At 45.0% G+C, this 18,178-nt stretch overlaps 1 protein-coding gene and 1 long non-coding RNA gene across 9 annotated transcripts in view; one reads left to right on the top strand and one right to left on the bottom strand.

The window, feature by feature from the left end:
- LOC147756353 (uncharacterized) overlaps nucleotides 1–9,581 on the bottom strand; it is a 12,748-nt gene extending 3,167 nt beyond the window's left edge. The window contains exon 1 of the long non-coding RNA XR_015323967.1: nucleotides 9,098–9,581. This is a non-coding gene — a long non-coding RNA (uncharacterized LOC147756353). The remainder of the gene's footprint in view (nucleotides 1–9,097) is intronic.
- Nucleotides 1–18,178, top strand: part of LOC111248316 (uncharacterized) — a 64,715-nt gene that overhangs the window by 28,517 nt on the left and 18,020 nt on the right. For 7 of the 8 annotated variants that reach the window (XR_015323933.1, XR_015323932.1, XR_015323930.1 and 4 more), the window contains exons 5-12: nucleotides 369–644; nucleotides 1,309–1,599; nucleotides 1,999–2,252; nucleotides 2,982–3,054; nucleotides 6,582–8,986; nucleotides 14,614–14,899; nucleotides 16,765–17,030; nucleotides 17,326–17,725. Coding sequence is in view for 2 of the 8 variants with exons in the window: in XM_086983902.1 (XP_086840028.1) it covers nucleotides 369–644; nucleotides 1,309–1,599; nucleotides 1,999–2,252; nucleotides 2,982–3,054; nucleotides 6,582–8,986; nucleotides 14,614–14,899; nucleotides 16,765–17,030; nucleotides 17,326–17,725 (4,251 nt within the window). In the remaining 6 variants the exon portion in view is untranslated. The remainder of the gene's footprint in view (nucleotides 1–368; nucleotides 645–1,308; nucleotides 1,600–1,998; nucleotides 2,253–2,981; nucleotides 3,055–6,581; nucleotides 8,987–14,613; nucleotides 14,900–16,764; nucleotides 17,031–17,325; nucleotides 17,726–18,178) is intronic. The other variant, XR_015323935.1, reaches the window with a different exon arrangement.

Raw genomic sequence — 18,178 nt, 5'->3', positions numbered from 1 at the left:
ATATATATAAGGTCATCATGAGTAGTAGTGCGGTCCAACTTTCATGTTTGATAACATAAGCAATCAAAAAACGTTCGAAGCATATTTGTCGTGTTGTATTTTTGCAGTGTTATTGAGCTTGCATCCACTACGGAGTGGGCGCTAGCCAGCAGTTTAGGATCATTCGTTACTCTACTATGATGTGCGATACAAAGCCTGATATACAAAACATTTAAAATAGGGTAAATAATATATGTATTTAAACGGTAAATTTAAACTGTGAAAGAATTATTATTGTGTACCCCACTAGCTTATAATGGAGCAGAGCAGAGTTGTACGAACTATTCCAGCAGTAACGGTGTTGACCTATGAATACTGTGGATATCCAGGTGGATTGAATCAGCAACAACTAGGTGCCGCGACGACTCAGCAGCAAAGTACAGCGTCTTCAATTTTGGGAGGCCTTCTTGGAGGAGGTGGAAATAACCAGAACGCTAATCAGACGGGTGGTGGAACAACATCAACCGGAAGTTCGCTCCTCGGAAGTCTTACCGGGGGACTTCTTGGAGGAAGCGCGCAGCAGCAACAACAACAACAACAACAGCAACAGCAACAGCAACAACAGCAACAAATGAACATGATGAATAATCAACAAGGCTTTTCAGGTAATAATAACAAATCCGTATTTTAAACATACTACTACTGTTATCTTACACTTGCAGCGTGCGACCACTCTCTCGAGAACGAAAACAAATCAATGACTGGTAGGAAAGCCATGTACTGTATATGAATCGCGTCAAACAACGCATAAGTTACTGATGTCTTTGTGCTAGGTTAGTAGTGCGCCTTGTACACTGCAGCAGCCTAGTTGGCCGAAGTAAAAAGCAATATAGCATATAGTACTGCACGTTGAAGCTGACACTTCGCATTGTAGGCCAGCTCTTCGTAAGTTTCCGCGCGGAACTGAAATTAGTTTCCTCCATACTCCTGCCTCCTGGCAGTAGTACCTCACGATTTAGATGCGGAGTGATTTAAAAAAAACCTTTGCCTACTTTACTTAGGAGTATGTAAGGTGTCTAAGCTTAAAACACGGCGTCCTGGACGTAAACTCAGGCACATTTATTTAGACAGTGCAGACACTTGACACAGCTGACATGGATCATTTTGAGTATTACATTGTTAACGTATATTCCATGAGCGAGTGTTATGTAGGTTCAATTTGTTTCCTGTGGCCCTACACAAGCTTTACTCCTAATTTGCCTCAAAGCGCTATCAAATGTACTGAGCCTTTGCTCGTGATACATATTATTATTATTATATTACTCTTAGGCATGATGGGGCTGCAGCAGGGATCCGGTATGATGAGCGGCCCTATAAATCAAGGGGGCATAGCGTTGGCAGGACCCAACGCAATGCTGGGCCCTAACGGCCAACCGCTCGTCGGGCCAAACGGCCAACCCGTATTGGGACCAAATGGTCAGCCTCTTCAGCAACAGGGTGGCATGCAAACGTTGTTAGGGCCTAACGGACAACCCATGCTCGGTCCCATACAGCCAGGACAACAAATGGGGCAACTCGGTGCGCAAATACAACAGCCGTTTGGAAACATGCAGCAGTCTGGTTAGTATATAATATACGCATATATATGTATACATATATACGTATGTACTTATATATATATTCACACACAGATTTTCTTGTATGTTTGTCAGGCAGCTTGAAGCCGCAACATTATTTCACATGGAACATGCGAATTCTTCATGCAGTCCTATACGCGAATTTGGTCGATTAAGTTACTCATTTCGGTACAGTGAGCAGTAGGAAGTCTTAACCTTGTAAATTAATTTCAGGGGCTATCATCAAAAGCTTTTTCGAACAAAACGAAGGCATTAGTATCGAACTGATCATGCATAAAGCAACAACTGATCCATCCAGCAAATTAATGAGGGTTATCTGCTATTAATTTTTAGAATTTGGCTAACATAGGCTGCGTGATTTGTAATGAACTTTCGCAAATAGGCATGAATAATCCAGCTTTAGGACAGCAGTCGTACGGGTATGGTCCTATGGGCCCAGGAATGAATGCCCCGGTTACGGGAGCAATGGGCCAAGGACCAATACCTTCAACGAACGACCCTTATGATCCGTATGGCAAGAGGCCTGAGAATCAGTTAGCGGTACAGCAGCAGCGGCAGGGAAATTCTACTGGCGTTAATGTGGATGGAGCAAACTGGCAGCAGCAGCAGCAGCAAAATACTCAAAACTGGCAAAGGGTCTGTATACGGATGTCGAAAGCAAGATAAGATATTTTTCATTGTGTTATTGCTCCTCTGGCAATAGTTACGTGCATATAGCTCGAAACGTTCAGAGGGTGATTACTTCTACACTCACACATGGTAGTAATATCCTAAGCAGTGTCTTTATATATCTTTATAATATGAATATAGGTAGGCACCTATTTTTCAAATATCAGGTCTCAGACAAGATAATGATATACTAATATAGTTTATATTACATTGTTATATGCCACAATGAAACGTTGAATTAGTCGTATTTATATTTGAGTTCTCGAACTGAAGCGAAGTATATAGAAGTATTTTATTACGAACAAGGCGCTTAGACGTCCATATGAATAGGAAATCTATGACATAGATAACTGTTTTCAAAGAATCAAATATCTGTGGCAAAATTTCAATGACCCAACGAAAGTTCTGCTTTTTTAGGCTTAACTAGGGAATATCTTGTTGATCATATTGCGTAAATATATCGAACAGGTCAACTAGCAGTAGGCATCTGTTTAATAAAAAAAAAAAAAAAAGAAGAAGAAGAAGTGAGTGACTACCTACTCGGCAATAACACCGTTGTCGGATTCTTCATTTAGAATATTAAAATGACCTACACCTATTATTAAAATCAGTCAGCCATCTAATTCATGTGAGAGGTTTTCCTTCAACAAATTCGTCATGGATTTTGGTCTTTTGCCGCTTGTTGATCAATTTCAGACAAATGACCAGGATGATATGGCTCCGATGATGGGCACAGGCCAGCGGGGCAAACAGATAAACCAGGGAGCACGTGAGTACAAAGCACATTCATCACAACAACAACATCAGCGACTGCGAACGGACCAGCAGCTGCCGGAGAAGCAGCGGCAACGACAGCAACAGACACAACAGGGCGTAGGCGGCGGCGGCGGATGCAGCAGCTGGACAGCGACAGCAGTACCAGCTGCAGTGGCAGTACGAAAACAGCCTCAAACAGCCAGAGCCGCTTCTGCCTCTGCTGAAGTTGAGGAACGGCTCTCGTTTGGAAACAACGAGCACAAACTGCTGCAGCTGCTTGAATCGGAACTGGAGGAAGAGGATTATGTGGAGGATAATCTGGGCGACTCGGATGCATCCGAGGACCTCGTTGACGAGGCCCGCTTGGGTCTGTGCTTACCACAGCATCTCGGCCGATTAGCCGGTAGCTATCAGCAGTCTCAGCAAAGCTGCTTCCAACAAAGCCAGCTTGGCGCTTCGGCAGCACAGGCCCAGGGCCCCACAGTAGCGGGCGAGGATGCCCTCGAGGTGTACACGATTCCCGAGGAGGCGGATGAGGAGTCAGCCGGACTCTCGGGCGTCGCCCTGGCCGCCGATCTGGATGTCCTCAACTCCGACACAGCCCAGAGCTTGCTGCGGTGGAGAGGTAGGCCAAGACGGCCAGATCTCTGGATGTTCAGTATTCCCGTGCTGTTCTTGATTATGATGACGATGATGTCAGTGGCTAATGATGATGATAACTGGTGATGATGTTGCTAATGGTTTCTCATGTTGATGCTTCCCGATGAACGTCCGGACATCTGGCGCGTCGTTGCGCCGTTGTGTCGTTGTGTGTCGCTGTCGCACGCACACCTCGCCACCAATGAAGGCAAGGCGGAGTCGCGATCATCTGGCCAGATCAGCAATCTATCAGTAGCTTAAAAAGCACCACGTTATACTAGTTCATTAACGCTACCTTCAACTCAGCACTAGATTAATCTGTCAGCATTGTACTAGGCCAGAACCTAGTGTTCGTGTGAGGTTGAACAGATCGACAGATGATAAACAGATAGCCTGAGGGATGGACGGACAGTCTGATGAATATATTTATAATCGATCAGTCTCACGAGACTCGGTAGTATTGAAGATAGGCATCGCAGCACAAAATCCCCAGCCTCGTTCCCCCCCGAAGAACACGCGGACGATAATAAGCTATATACTTAGCTTGCTTGCTGTTGGCGACCCCTGCCGTGTCCAGCCCCCGCCACGAATCCCAACCCGAACCAAGGAGAAAATTTCATAGCAGTAATTGCTGTCTTGCAAATAGCCTTCGGAAAAGTTGCGCTAAATGCTTTCAATTCGGCTACAAGTGACAGCACTGCAATACTTACTGTATCTCCGTTCTTACCGGGCGACAAGTGGGATATCTATTGTGTTCGACAACATATTTGTTCTTAGGTCTGACTCAGGTTGCGTCTTTGTCGCCATCCGTAGTTTAAAAATGCCCACTGAGGCATCCGTGTAACCTTACACATGGGCTAAAGAAATGGGCCCATATCAGATCGAACGAGAAATGCTTCGGCATGTTTACTTCTACCGTATGTCATCTTACTTATGTGCACCTAAACTGCTAATTATGTCTATATTGTTACACCCAATCGAAATTTCAAAATATCGCGTAAAGCGTAAATTCTGGATCGATACATTTTGGACTAGAAGTATGCAATATGAAGCAATTCGGGTCACGCTTACGTGGGCCATTCTCTCTTGTTTTTGCTTTGGTAAAGCAAATGGCACCTATACTAACTATTACTTTTCGCCAAGCTACGACTAGCAAGAAAACTAGCTCCTCGAATAGGAACGAACCAGCAAAAATCATATCTATCCAGCTACATGTGCTCTTATACTCGCATATATAGATATCGTAAAACTGCTCTGAAAATTTTTGGGGAAAATTGTTTGATAAAGTTCTAAGAGGAACTTCTTACTAATAGGGTTCTAATAGGGGTGCCACAGTGAGTACGTATGATCTGACAGCGATCGCGCTTCGGCCTTGGCACTCACCGTTGTCATGTCGTGGTCAAATGTCGTCGTTGGAATGGCCCCCGCTCGATTAATCTAGTTGTGATGATATCCTCTGTCAATCCAAAAATGCAGCCTCGGCACGGAGCAATGTAATTACCCTAACCCAACAACGACATAAATGGAATGAGTGACATCAGCATACCTAACCTATTAGCTCCTTCTCTCTGTATTCAGGCAGTCCCTGGCTGATTTATTCTTTCTCGACGCTTCGCTTTGGTGTCCATCTTTCTGTACTAAAGCCACGCTCATAGTGTGTGTATTCGCTTAATGCTCTAGGGTCAAGTCCACTAAGGCCATCAAAATTATGACAGAATTTTCAAGTTTTGAAGTTCACTGCCGATTATTGGATTGTTGTCGTCCACTGCGAGCCTTAAAAGTAGCTAAGTGTTATCGCTATGTAGCCTAGCAACCTTGCCTTGCATGATCGCAATATCTAGCCACGATTTAACCACAATATGTCTCATAATGGAGTTTGACATTGGCAGCCTTATTGCGGCTTTGTGAAGTTCTGTTTCCGAGTTAATTTCGACTGAATTAAGTTATGTTGGAAAACTGCCTAGAGCATTAGTCACGATAACTCTGAGTGGAGTAAAGTGCGGCGGATTATGCCAGCGTCGTTAAATAGTTTGTTATGACCGGCTATGCCCAGGTCTCGAATTATCCTACCCGTCGTCGGTTTTTCATAGGCTGCATATTCGTTATTCGAATTTTTGGATTCCTCGTGGATTTTTATGATTTCTAGCTGCCATGTCCATCATCCTCATTATTTTTCTGGAGTACCTTTAGAGCTGGAAAGGGGAAGACGGGCTGGCTTCCAAACTCCGCCGGCCAAACAAAATATTTTAGGACTTATTCGAAAAAAAGAAAAGGCCTGCATGTCCATCCGATGTTGTAGTCTTTTGCTGCCGCCTCCTGATGTGTCTGTTCGCCCCTTGTTCTCACTTATTACAGACTTACGCTATGATCAAACACTTCCTCACTCTGACTTATATCTAATAATTGTTATTCCCTCTGCGGTTGTAATTTTTATTATTACTGTTATTAGAATTAATATCATCATCGTCGTCGTAAATGGTCGTGATCTCGATTGTGACGTCATTGTCATTGTAGCACTGCCCTTTACTAATGCGTTTCCGCTGAGTGTGCATCCCATGTAATTGTACTTGCCCTCCACCAATGTCACCACTGCCATTAGCACCAGTCAATGTCTGCTGTACGATCGTGAGTCCGTCCATCCTGATCTCTAATGTCTATCGACTGTCTGTCACCCGCCACTTTCTCTTTCTCTTTGGTCTTTTCACCGTCCCACTGTCCCTCCTATGTTGTGGTGGGTACAAAGTCGACTTTGGACGGATCCTCCCGGGCCTTTTGAGCCGTCCTATCTCCTGGCGAGCCTCCATGTGTCGTAAGCTGCTAGAGAGGGTCAGGACTGGATGACGAGCGATGATTTTTCTAACAATAATACATTAATTGCTTCTTACTATGCAAACGTTGCAGGTCAGCAAGGTCAGCCGCCACCGCAGCAGGACACTCGCGAGCAGAGGCCTAAAAACCTCGCGGCTCCCCGTTCCCAGAGGACTCTACCAGCACAGGTAACCTCAACTTTCTCCAGTGCCGCCCCTTCGGCAGCCTCCATAGAGTTCGCTACTAGCTCGACGTTAGCCAACGTTTCAACTGCCACACCCAACGCTACTTCGGTTGTTCAGTCTTCTGCGAACGGTTCTCGGGCGGAAAGCTTACCAACGACCACTAACACTTTCGGCCCGGTTGCTCACACGGTCACGGTATCAGCGACCTCTACTCCACTTTCATCTGTTCTGGAAGAGCCACACGCCACTTCGGATATAGGATTGGTTCAGCATACGGAGTCGAGTAGCCAAGGCACCCTTCCAGAGCTAACCGAAAAGCCTTCAGCACCGTTCAATGCGTTTGCAGGGCTCTCTTCGCAAACTCAAGCCATCCTAGATAAGCTAAAAAACACGCCACCGACGACCACCAATGGTGCGTTGTCCTTGCAAAAAGGGCTGTATCCCTCTTCAGGTTATAATCGCTCCATTGCCAGTTCAACAGACTCCACCGCAAAACGCTCGTCAGGACTTAACCATGCCTTACAACACCACATGAAAGTAGATGATTTAGCTCGCTACGAGCGACAGGATCACAGGGACCGATACCGACCTTCATCCCAGAGCAATGTACCCGTATCGTTTGCTGCCGCCACTTCTTCTAGTTTCCAAACGGACTCAGTTGCCGGAAGTGTTGTAGGACTCCCCGGCATGAACAACACGTTGTCCAGGACAAGCTCGCCGAGAATGCCCGCGTGCCAGGGCTATCAGAACTCAGCACATGCGTCACAAGATGTCGTTTCCAGAGATAGACCGAATAGTCCTTGGAATTCGATACGGGATCAAGACCACGACACTGAATACGCGCATCGTAATCCGGCTATTTCCGCCTCCGAGGACAAGCTTTATCCAGCTAAAGATGATCGCAACCGCTACAGTCAAATTACATCATTAGTCGCCCATAAAAATGCAAAAGTAGATGGTGGAGCGATATATGAACAAGGTTCGGGCCAGAGCCAGTATTCGGGCGAAGTGCAGAAGCAACTGCCACAGCAGCCCGGTACCCAGACGGATCTCGCAAGTCAAGTTCAGCCTGTCCACATGCACATGGGCCCACAAAAACAGCACCAGATCAATGATCAGCGCAAGCTCGATAGAGATAGACTTGACAGCAACTGGGGGGATCTGTCTCCAATTCAGGACATGTCCCCGGCGTACGAGGACGCCACCAGTTCCGCCCATGGCAACGGCTATGCTGCTGTTGCCGTTGGCGGCAGTGGTCAGTTCGGCATGCGTTCCTCTTTACCCAGGGCCCAAAGCGGTACAATATCAGACATGTTAACGGAATTCGACCGTGGTGTCGCTTCCGGTTTAACAACGGATATATACGGCAACCACATCGATCAGTCGAGCTCACAGCCAAAGCTTCCTTTCTCAACTACTGCAACTACTGTACATGTCGTGCAGCAAAACACAGTGGTCGTCGGTAGTGAACAACAACACCAGCTGCAGCATCAGCTCCAACAACAACAGCAGCTGCAAGGATCAACTGTTGCCCTGAGTAAGACAAGTCCAACCAGGCGTACCCATCGGCGGCTTCCGCAGCAGCCGCCAGAGTCTCAAGCGGTTGCAGCCAAGCTTCCTAGTTCAGTATCGAACTGCTCGATGCAATCACTAGTTGTTTTATCCGACGGTAAATCCGTTGTGAGTTCTGCACCGAGAATGCTGGGTACGCCATCAAACATAGCTTTGACTTCGTCTACAGTGGGTACCGCGGCAACATCAGCGGTCGCTAAATACACGGCCCCAGCGGCCAGCCTGGTTTGTGGAGTCCAAAGATGTAGCGCTACCCCAGTTCAGATTCTTCAGTCGCACCAATGTACCGGCCTAGTACAGATACCCCAGGTACAAGTCACTTCCGAGCCAACTTTGGGTCATCATCAAGTGGCCCAGTTGCATAGCTGCCCACAGCACGGATATCAGACGGCATCGCCGATAGTCCCGGCGCTCACTTCCGTTCAGACTGTAGCGACGCCATGCTGTCATCATCACACAGTCGCTGCGACTCCGGTCGCCCAAGTTGTTCAGCTCGTCCAGCCGCACAGTGGCGCGCACCCAACTAATCCCGCAGCGGCAACAGCAACAGCGTCTGGATCGCAAGAGCAGCATCAACATCAACCAGCATCCCATCATCAGCCCGCGATCCAGCAAGGGCAGGCTACGACGACCCCAATAGCAATGGCGACTCCGCAGTCACAGCAACATGCCTGCCAGACGACCGCTATCAGTTCGAGCTCCAAGACCCCCATCACTCCTCAGACCCCGGGAAGCACCCAGGTAATTGTGCCCGCTCTCTATTTGTATATCTCTTCACCTCATCCTTCGCCTGGCAACAACAAACGTATCAACAACTCTTCTACCACATGGCCACCACTAGAGCGCACCTACCTCGTTCGGTTCATTTCGACGGCTGGGTGATTGACCTTGCCACAGATTGCCGCATTGCATCGTCTATAGCGGCGGTCAGCGCGAGTGACTCGGAGACCTCTTAAAGACCTCCTCGTGACGATTCCCTCGAATCGTCTGTGACCCTTAACAATGCCCGTGCCCTGAGAGCCAATACTGTTAGCAGTTTCTCTCACCTGGACCATCCAGACAGAATAGCAGACCACTAACAAGAACGCAAAAGAAACAAAAGATCCAGACAAACCGCGAGATGACGACGATGATGATATCATATTGGATGGGTGGGTGTGAGTGTAAATGCGCCCGAGTGTGCGACGCGCACCGTCTCCTTCTTCTTCTGCTCCACTTCCTTCTCACGTTGAACTGGCATAAACTAACTGCGTGTTCTTGTAGTCGAACCAACGTCGCCACTGCTGGCCGGCCAAGCGCCGGTTAATGATAGAACCCTAACGCGTCCTGACACAACAGCAACAGCCAACATTTAGCAGACAACAATGTTACCAACAACAAAAACCAGAATAATTGAGCGGCAACGAATGATGCGTTCAGTATCGCTTGATTATTTATTTGCTAGATCTAAATCGATCAGCTGAATGATGACTCCATATATTATAGCTATGTATGTAGTCTCACTATCAGTTATGTCAGGCTTCAGCCTCAATCGCGTAAACGTGTTGCTAGTACAATTAGTGGTACCACAGCTGCAGTTCTAATACACGAGATGCAAACAACAACAGCCAGAAAACCCTTATTCCTTTAGTTGGTCAATGCTTCGAGGCAGCGTTGCTTGATCGAATCCCCTTAACCACCATCGCCGCCGCCGCCGCCGCTGCCGCCGCCGCCGCCGCCGCCGCCGTTCGGCTTGGAACGTTTTCAACTATTCCCTGTCTTTTTCTTCTATTTCATTTATATACACACACGCGCATATATATATATATATATATATATATATATATATATATATCTACACGCTCTTCACTTTGTTACATACACATCTCGTGTAGACTTGTGACTATCTGTATGCGCACACATATGTACAAGTCGAATATTATTACCATAATGATCATTGTTCTTATTACTGTTCGAGTTGTTTATATGGATTAGTCTAACCCTCGCAGCCTTGCGCTGAAAGCTAATTCCGTTAGCTTGCCATAAAGCGAATGGTGATGACGACTGGTCGCAGGTGACGGAAGTCGACGCAAGTAATTCCCGTAGAGCTTTGAATGTAAATGCAACCCGCAACTCATCGATTTGCTGCTCGTTATTGATCTGGCCAGTGTTTATGCTGGCCTAGAAGTAATAGTGTGTAGTGGTGACGACGATGACTATAAAATAATGTTATCGTCGTCAACTGACGAGGCCCTGCTCAGGTCTCTTCAGTTGTTCTGCAACTGATTTTTATTGATTTCGTTCCATGAACAGGTGACGTTATCCGGAAAAGTAAGTGGCGATGGCGCCTACTTGTCCGGGATTTCTAGCTGTTCTGAATAGCCATAAGAAAGTGGCTAACTGTACACGTTGGCTATGGCTTCTGATTGTATTACTGGCTATAGCAATAGTTAGTATAGATGGCCAACTGAAACTGCCAGATCTCTGGCAACAGCAACGGCGGTGCTGTTGTTCGATAGAACTCGTCCTTTGACCGGTTTCTTCTTTCTAACTAGAAAAGAGTTAAGGTTCTCATATAGATAACTGAGGTTCACAATAAATGGATAACACTATTAAGCAGAATGTGAACCATGGCCCACATTTGAGCATACTCCGTTTGTCTTTCAGGTTAGAAGCGTAGACGTATCTTTGATAACTGTGGTACTCACAAGGTGAAGTAATCGAATACGTTTTAAACAGGAAACGGCGCTGTAAGCTGTTTTCAGCGTGTGTATAGATTATGATAATAGGTTGATGCTGCTGTTTCTACCAATCTAGATATGATTGTTTTCTGCACATCCTGCATCAACGGCATTCGAAGGGAATTCTCAATCATCCTACTATACTACCCCTTGAGCTCCTCCTGCAGAAGTTCCAAAAGTGCGAACAAAACGGGGCGAAAGCAACAACGCCTCTGAGCATTAAGTTCTGTTTCATTATCGTATAATTGTCAATATATGTCAACACGTTATCCGTTTTACGTTAGAAATAGTGAAGAACTTTCGTACGAATTTGCTGTACATTATTATTGAACAAGACCATAATTGATTAATTCACTGATTGACTGAATTGCTGACTGACTGACTGACTGACTGATATTCACTTAGCTATCGATTCTTATTTGATTGACTAATTGATTGACTGGCGTGCCTGAAGCTGGAACGAACCGACGTCTGCTTGACTGCTGCATACATACCACCGCTGACTATATACTCCGTCCTTTATTGTTATTGTTAGTATATATCTGATAACTATATGCGTGACATGCCACAGTGTATGTGTACCATAAACGTACGTGCCTATATGTATGTTTGTGTGTGTGCCTGTATGAGAGCGGAAGTTGTCTGCCTAGGCTAACCTAGTGCAGACGATCTAATGGCAGCAATCTTTTAACGGTGGAAGAATGGATACGTTATGTTTACACATTACTGATTTATTTGCTGAGCCCTCAGCCTATCTCTGTCACTGACACACCCCCTCTTTACATATCCCTCTTCGATCATTTGTTCATTGATTCTTTATTCAATGTATGTCTGTTAGCCTTTCCCAGTATATTCTATCCATATTTAGTCTGTGTACTTCCTACTGATAAGTACTGACGCTGCACCTCCATCTATTGGCATTTTATTCTGCTCTTCTATACTGAGTACTCACAAGGTTTTCCCTACATTGTTCGTCTTCCAACCGCTCCTTTTCGTATCGTATACTAAATAATTTGTACGTAGTACGCTTACATATGTGTACTAAAATGCTATCGGTATTGTACAAATATTACGTTATTATTAAACACACGTTAATTAATTAACAGATAGGTGAATCTGTTGACTGATTGATTGATTGATTGATTGTTATTGATGGTTGGTCGTTGGTTCGTTGTCCTTGGTTTGTTGTTGTTCACGTTATGGTCGCAGTGGCTGGACGTTGGGAGATGGCAGTTCAACTTTTGTGGCGACGGGCAAAAAGTAAAGGCATACCCCCTTCGCGATTGTCGATTGACAAGTCGACAAAAAGAAGTTGAAAATAAACCAACTTAAAAATCTTTAACCGGGAGCTAGTTAGTAGTGTAAAAGATATCTAAGGTTGACCAATATGACTACGCGCTATGCTTGCTACTTCGCAACAGCAGCGGCCGCAGCAGTCCCGTTTAACGTTGGCGTAACGCGTTACCGTAACAAACAAACTCAGTTGACCGGCAAAACATCAAAAAAGTTCCTCAATGACCTGTTGAACGACGATTGTTCAACAGGTGGTTGGTTAGCTCCCTCGATTACTCATTCTGCTATGTACTGACATGGCCAGCTGCAACATTGGCTGCTCTAGAGAACTTCATCGGGAGCTTGTCGGCTTGCCTGCTTAGATTGGCACCTGACATTCGATCTGCTATAACAGTACGCGTAGTTTAGCTGCTACTGGTGATAATTATAGTAATTATCGGTCAAAAAATAATGGCCCAACGTCTGTGGTCTTGCTGTTGCTCCTCTGACAGTCTGATAATGGTCGGGACTTGAGCGCGAATAGAAACTTGATTAGAAAATTGATGTTTGCAAAGAGAGATAAAAGGCCAAAAGCCACCTTATAAATTGCTGCTTATGACAGTCCGGCGTCAAGCTCCCGATTCCGGAGGTTCAGAGTTTTGCGAACTTCTCACTTAGCCATAAAGAGACTTCGTGATATTTCGAGGGTGAGCCACCAGCTAGAGGTGACTTAGACATTACTTGCTGTGCTATTTGTACATCTCGAATTTAAGCAGCCTCAGGCTTGGGTAAATGTGCGTGTGGGGAGTGGGAGGGGTTAAGGACTACTGAAGGTGACAGTCAATAAGATAAACGAAACAGCTCAAATCTACTGAAAGAGGTCAAACTATAACTAATAAACGATCAAAAGTAATCGATGATCGATCAACGATAGATTGGAAGGCGAGTGGCAAGGCAGCACCAACCCGCTCCCTTGGCGTTGCACCCATCTCCCACGTGACCCACTGCATGCCAACTCTCTCTTTCTTACCTTGATCTCCCTTTATCGTTTGCATTTTCTATTGGATTCTAGTTGGAAAGTCATTTGAGTTTCATTTCTTGGTTGCGGTCTCTTTGCTTCGGCCACAGTGGATCCTTTTACAGTTTACACTAATTGAGTTTGCGTTATGTACCCAACAGTTTTAATCTTACTCCCTCGATCCTATTTGCCATACGTGTGTTGCTCTGCGACATTCAGAACGAGATGTCTAACTGGTCGCAGCGCACTTTCTCCAAATCTTTGTTAATCTATCAATCCATTACATATGTGCACGATCTTATGGTACGCCCACATCTCGTAGCAAATAAGTCCCTGCCGGTCTCTGGCCACGATCAACAAAGACATTCATCCTTCACTCATCAATCAGACTTGTAGTTGCAATATAATAACTTCCATAATGATGAATTGATTAGACCATGCCCCTGTTGTACGCATTTACGTAATCACTTAATCATCCATCCTAGCGGACACTAGCTCTCATATGCTCTATCTACGCATCGGCCTTGAGCTACCCATCGCCATGACAACTATTTAAATAGTCTCTGCTATTATCCTTCTTGTTATTGGGATCGTTTGCCAAAAACTAATTAATAGTCAGGCATTTTTACGTAGGTGTTTCTAGCAGTGGGTGCGATGAAGTTCTTATTCCACTGCCACTGGGAAGTTGGATTACTTTTATAGTAGGTCCATTAACATAACTCGCCAGGACGCTGAAGGCGTTCAAGTTTCAGCACTACCGAGAACATCACCCCTGCGCCTATGCGCTTCTTTGAATAGTCTAAATGGTACCACAATGCCAATGTTTCGATACGTTGTGTTACGATTTCTATGATTGTATCACACTTCGATCATCCGTTTATTTATTTTTCATAAGAAATGTCGACCACCCTTACGTTTGTCGCTTTTGATGATCCCCGATTAACAGAGTTGTTTGTTTCCAGTATGATTTTTAGTTTTTATACCTTCATCAAAGTTATTACTGTTTTTTAAGGCAGCAGAAAGCGTGGTTTGTCTCATCGACATTATGATCTTGTTCATTTATTAAATAAGTTTTGTATTGTAGCTCGATTTTTCGCCTTTTTGATTGACAGACAATTGTCCCCGTTGAACCCTAACCATTGATTGATTTCTTTCACAATCGCCTGGCTAGCTTTGTGTATCTACTCCCGCGTAATTTAGTGCAATGGCAGGGACTAAACGCCTGAGTGCCGTCAAGAAGATAGTTTTATCAGATTTCTTCTTTTTGTTTGTCTGTCCTTCTCGTTTATCTGTGTATGATTCCTTTTTGGTCTCTACCACTTGCCTTCCGGGGCTCATCAATGTAATCGTTACTGCAGGGGGGTGACTCTTCAGATACGATGAGCGAAGCCGATTCGACCAGGTCGGGTGGCAAAGTTCGTCGAAGACTCCCGCCCGTTCCTCCGGATCAGCAGGATTCTGCGGTGATTGCAGGGATGCGACGCGGTAGGGATCGCTCGCGAGGTGCCCTGTCGGCGGGCGGCGAGCGTCGGCGCGGCCCCCTTTTGCCTCGCGCCGCCTCCGTTGATGGCAGTGGTCTCCCCATCACCAAGACCTCCGCCGGTTCCGGCTCGCACAACGCCACAGATCCTCTACTACTGTCAGGTATGACGAGGTCACGATATCATCAGGTATTCTCTGTCTCTTTCCTTTTCTCCCTGTTCCTTATAGTTTTGCACTGATATTTTTCTGGGCCGATATGATCATGATAACACACACGATGATACTGCACAAATTATTCAACTTTACGAGGGCTTCGGTCTGCGCTTGCTGGTCTGTGATTAAAAACGTAAATGTGTAGATATTCAGAATGAGGCAATATTCAGGAAATCGGCTGCATCGCTTCTGGTGATTGAAAGGACCAAGCGGTTAAGGCGTCATTGCTAGGGTTCGATAACTGACCAGCAAGACCAGTATAAGCCGAAGAGAATAGATCATATCTATTAGCAACTAACGACAACGGTTGAATGAGGTAAAAAATGGTACATGTTCTTCTAATGCCGTGTTCTAAGAAAGTTCCGAGTCGATTTTATTCAAAAACAAATGTTTTAAACCGCATGTTCGACTCTGTCGGTCTGACAAAATGACCATTTGGAGAGCAGGCCTTTTTAAATTTGAGACCGTCTTCAATAATAGTTTTAATTTGTCACAAGCAGATCAACATAGATGTATTTGTATTCTGTCCTCAATATGGCCTTAATCTATTATCAATTAGCCTACTCGCGCGACGAACAAATTAAGGTTTCTTTTAGACCTTACGTAACGACATTCTCGTAGCGTAAAGCTCGAGGGAACTCTAGGTAGTAGTAATAACTTTTGGTTTACGACATGACGAGGTGACGTGTGTTTTACTAATGAATTCATGTGTGATTGAAATAAGCTGTATGATTCAAAATATGGCGACAATATACATTTAATGTACCGTAGTTTTCTCTTTTGAGTTAAGTTAATTAAGCCACTTTTTGAGCCACTGAAATGTACCTCAAATGTAGTATAGCATTTTCAAAAATAGGTGGCCGTGTATAATAATCCTACATGCTAAAAAGCCTATATGCTAAAGAAAACCCTTCGACAAAGCAGAATTCTGCATTAAACCTAAGCTCTATAGATAGCGTGAATCGAGTGCGCACGATATCCTGTATCGAAATTACTTCATAAAAAGCCGTTATTATTATCATAACATAAATCTCTAGCCTTCATCTCTACTAGCCAAATTTTTGATAGTGCAGCAGCGCGTAGCACGATTCTATCTTGAACCCTGCCAGAAAGCCTGTTTTCACATAAATCATCATAAGCAATTTTTATTGACTTTGGTATGTCTGGATGGCACTTTTTATCTTGAGTAGAAATTCTCTGATAACCTTGTCGCCTAACCCTATTAGATCTGGGTTATTACTGCAACCGTATTCCAAACCACTGCTATGAGCTCCCCGTTTTTGCGGGGCCGATGCGGCGAATGGTGCCCGTAACTCACCATCGACTAGAAAGCACTTGGTTCCGCGATGATACCATAATGATGACACGTTGGCCTACTAATCAGAGGAACCCAAGAGGTGGCCTAGATTTGCATTGTGATGTTGACACACACTTTGATCTTTTAGTAAAAAGGCAAGCAAAAGAGAAGGTAATATATATACGAGTTATTTTTACAGCTCGGTCTTCCTAGATTGTTCGTACTGAGCGTCTACGTTGGCATGTTTCAGAAAGAAGTATTAAACAGTGGCAACAAGCTTGTTGTAAGAAGGACAGCTAAATGTCACATATGAAAAAAATGACGTAGCATCCACGTCGACGTCTACGCTTCGTCTAAGAGTAATGAAGACATTATGTATGTTCTAAAGACAATGTAGGAACAGCTATTTCGGGTTGCAGATAATCGGGTGCTGAAAATGCCCACTCTTGCTTATTGTGATCTGACGTTGTCGTTTCCGTTGTACCGTCGACTATTGTTTTTTCCATAATAATAATAGCTACATCTGGCCTCGACGGAACGATAGCCAGGCCTATGTCGGCCACGGCCTCCTGCCTGTACGGATCCGCCGTGTCCCCCGGTGGAGCGCCAGGCAAGGGTCTTCCTTCGTATATGACGTCCCTCAAGGAGCAACTCCGAGAAGAACTGAAGAGCGTCACAAGTGAACGGAAGCGAATGCTTGAACATAACACCAGCCGGGATCACAGCACGCGCCGCTCAGAGAATGATCTTGCGTCTCTCCTAGCAACATGGAAGCCTCTACAGGTCAAATACATAACTTAAGACAGACACAGAATAAATTATTAATTATTAAGCTTCAATTACAATCACTCACTACTCACAGTCTACAAAGGCCTTCGTAAAAATATATCTTGTAGTTAACGGTAATCCTCGATAACACCTATGAAGCACAAAGCGATTTTAACCAATAATGAAAATAATGAATGAGTATAGTAATTTCGAAATTAAACTGAAGATTTTTTGTATTTTGTAGTTTTCAGATTGGAATTTTTGCTTCCCTTCATGAACGATTGTTATTATTATTTTTATTATTTTACAGGGCGAAGCCGATGATCCACTTTTGACTTCTCAACATCGACGCCAGCTCTCGGATTCAAGACTGGCAGCAACGATCGAGAGTGCCCTTGAACCCTCGAAAAAAGCCGAACTGGCGGCGCTTGAAGCTAAGCGGGCAGCTTTAGCTGCCCGTACGGCAAAGACGATGCCAGTGAGTAGATCGCGGACGCCAATGGGACCACTGGGGGCCACCGGCCACCACCGGCTCCCATCATTTAAATCGTACGAGTACGAATACCTTGACGACCTGCACCGACCACTTCCAGGGTTATACCGCGGCGGTCGTAGTGGCTCCATGTCAGACCTTCGACTGGCAACCGCCGGTTACCGAAATACGACGCATCCAACTGCGACGGCGCAAGGACTCGATTCTGACCTAACCGGTAACTAGTTTTGAGTTTTCAATTGTAGATCCTAAATAGGCTTTTATGTCCTGTGCGTAACATACACAGATTCAACATGTGAAAGTTACTAATTTTTCAAGCAAACAAGTGAAACACGAATGGCAGAGATAGTAATGATAGCTGATTCACGACGACAATGTTGGGTAGCAGGAAATAAAGGCACTGTTCGGCCTTGTGAGAGAACGATTCATTAAACAACGCCTAAGTTACGTTCCGTTCTGCTAGACAGGATTAATATATATTAGAGGAACTTCAAACGTTGTGGGGGAAAACATCTCAATTATTACCGAAACCCCTATGAAAAAGTAGGCAACAGCATGGCCGATAATAGCCCTTATTGGTGACGCATCATTGCCCCAGATCCTGCTGCCGAATGCAGGAGCATGTGCAAAATTCAGATTGCACTATATATTTAATATTATATATATATAA

This window comes from Varroa destructor, unplaced genomic scaffold (genome assembly GCF_002443255.2).
Source record: "Varroa destructor unplaced genomic scaffold, Vdes_3.0 BEIS01000003.1, whole genome shotgun sequence".
Lineage (NCBI taxonomy): Eukaryota > Metazoa > Arthropoda > Arachnida > Mesostigmata > Varroidae > Varroa > Varroa destructor.
This window is presented reverse-complemented; position numbering and strand designations above follow the sequence as displayed.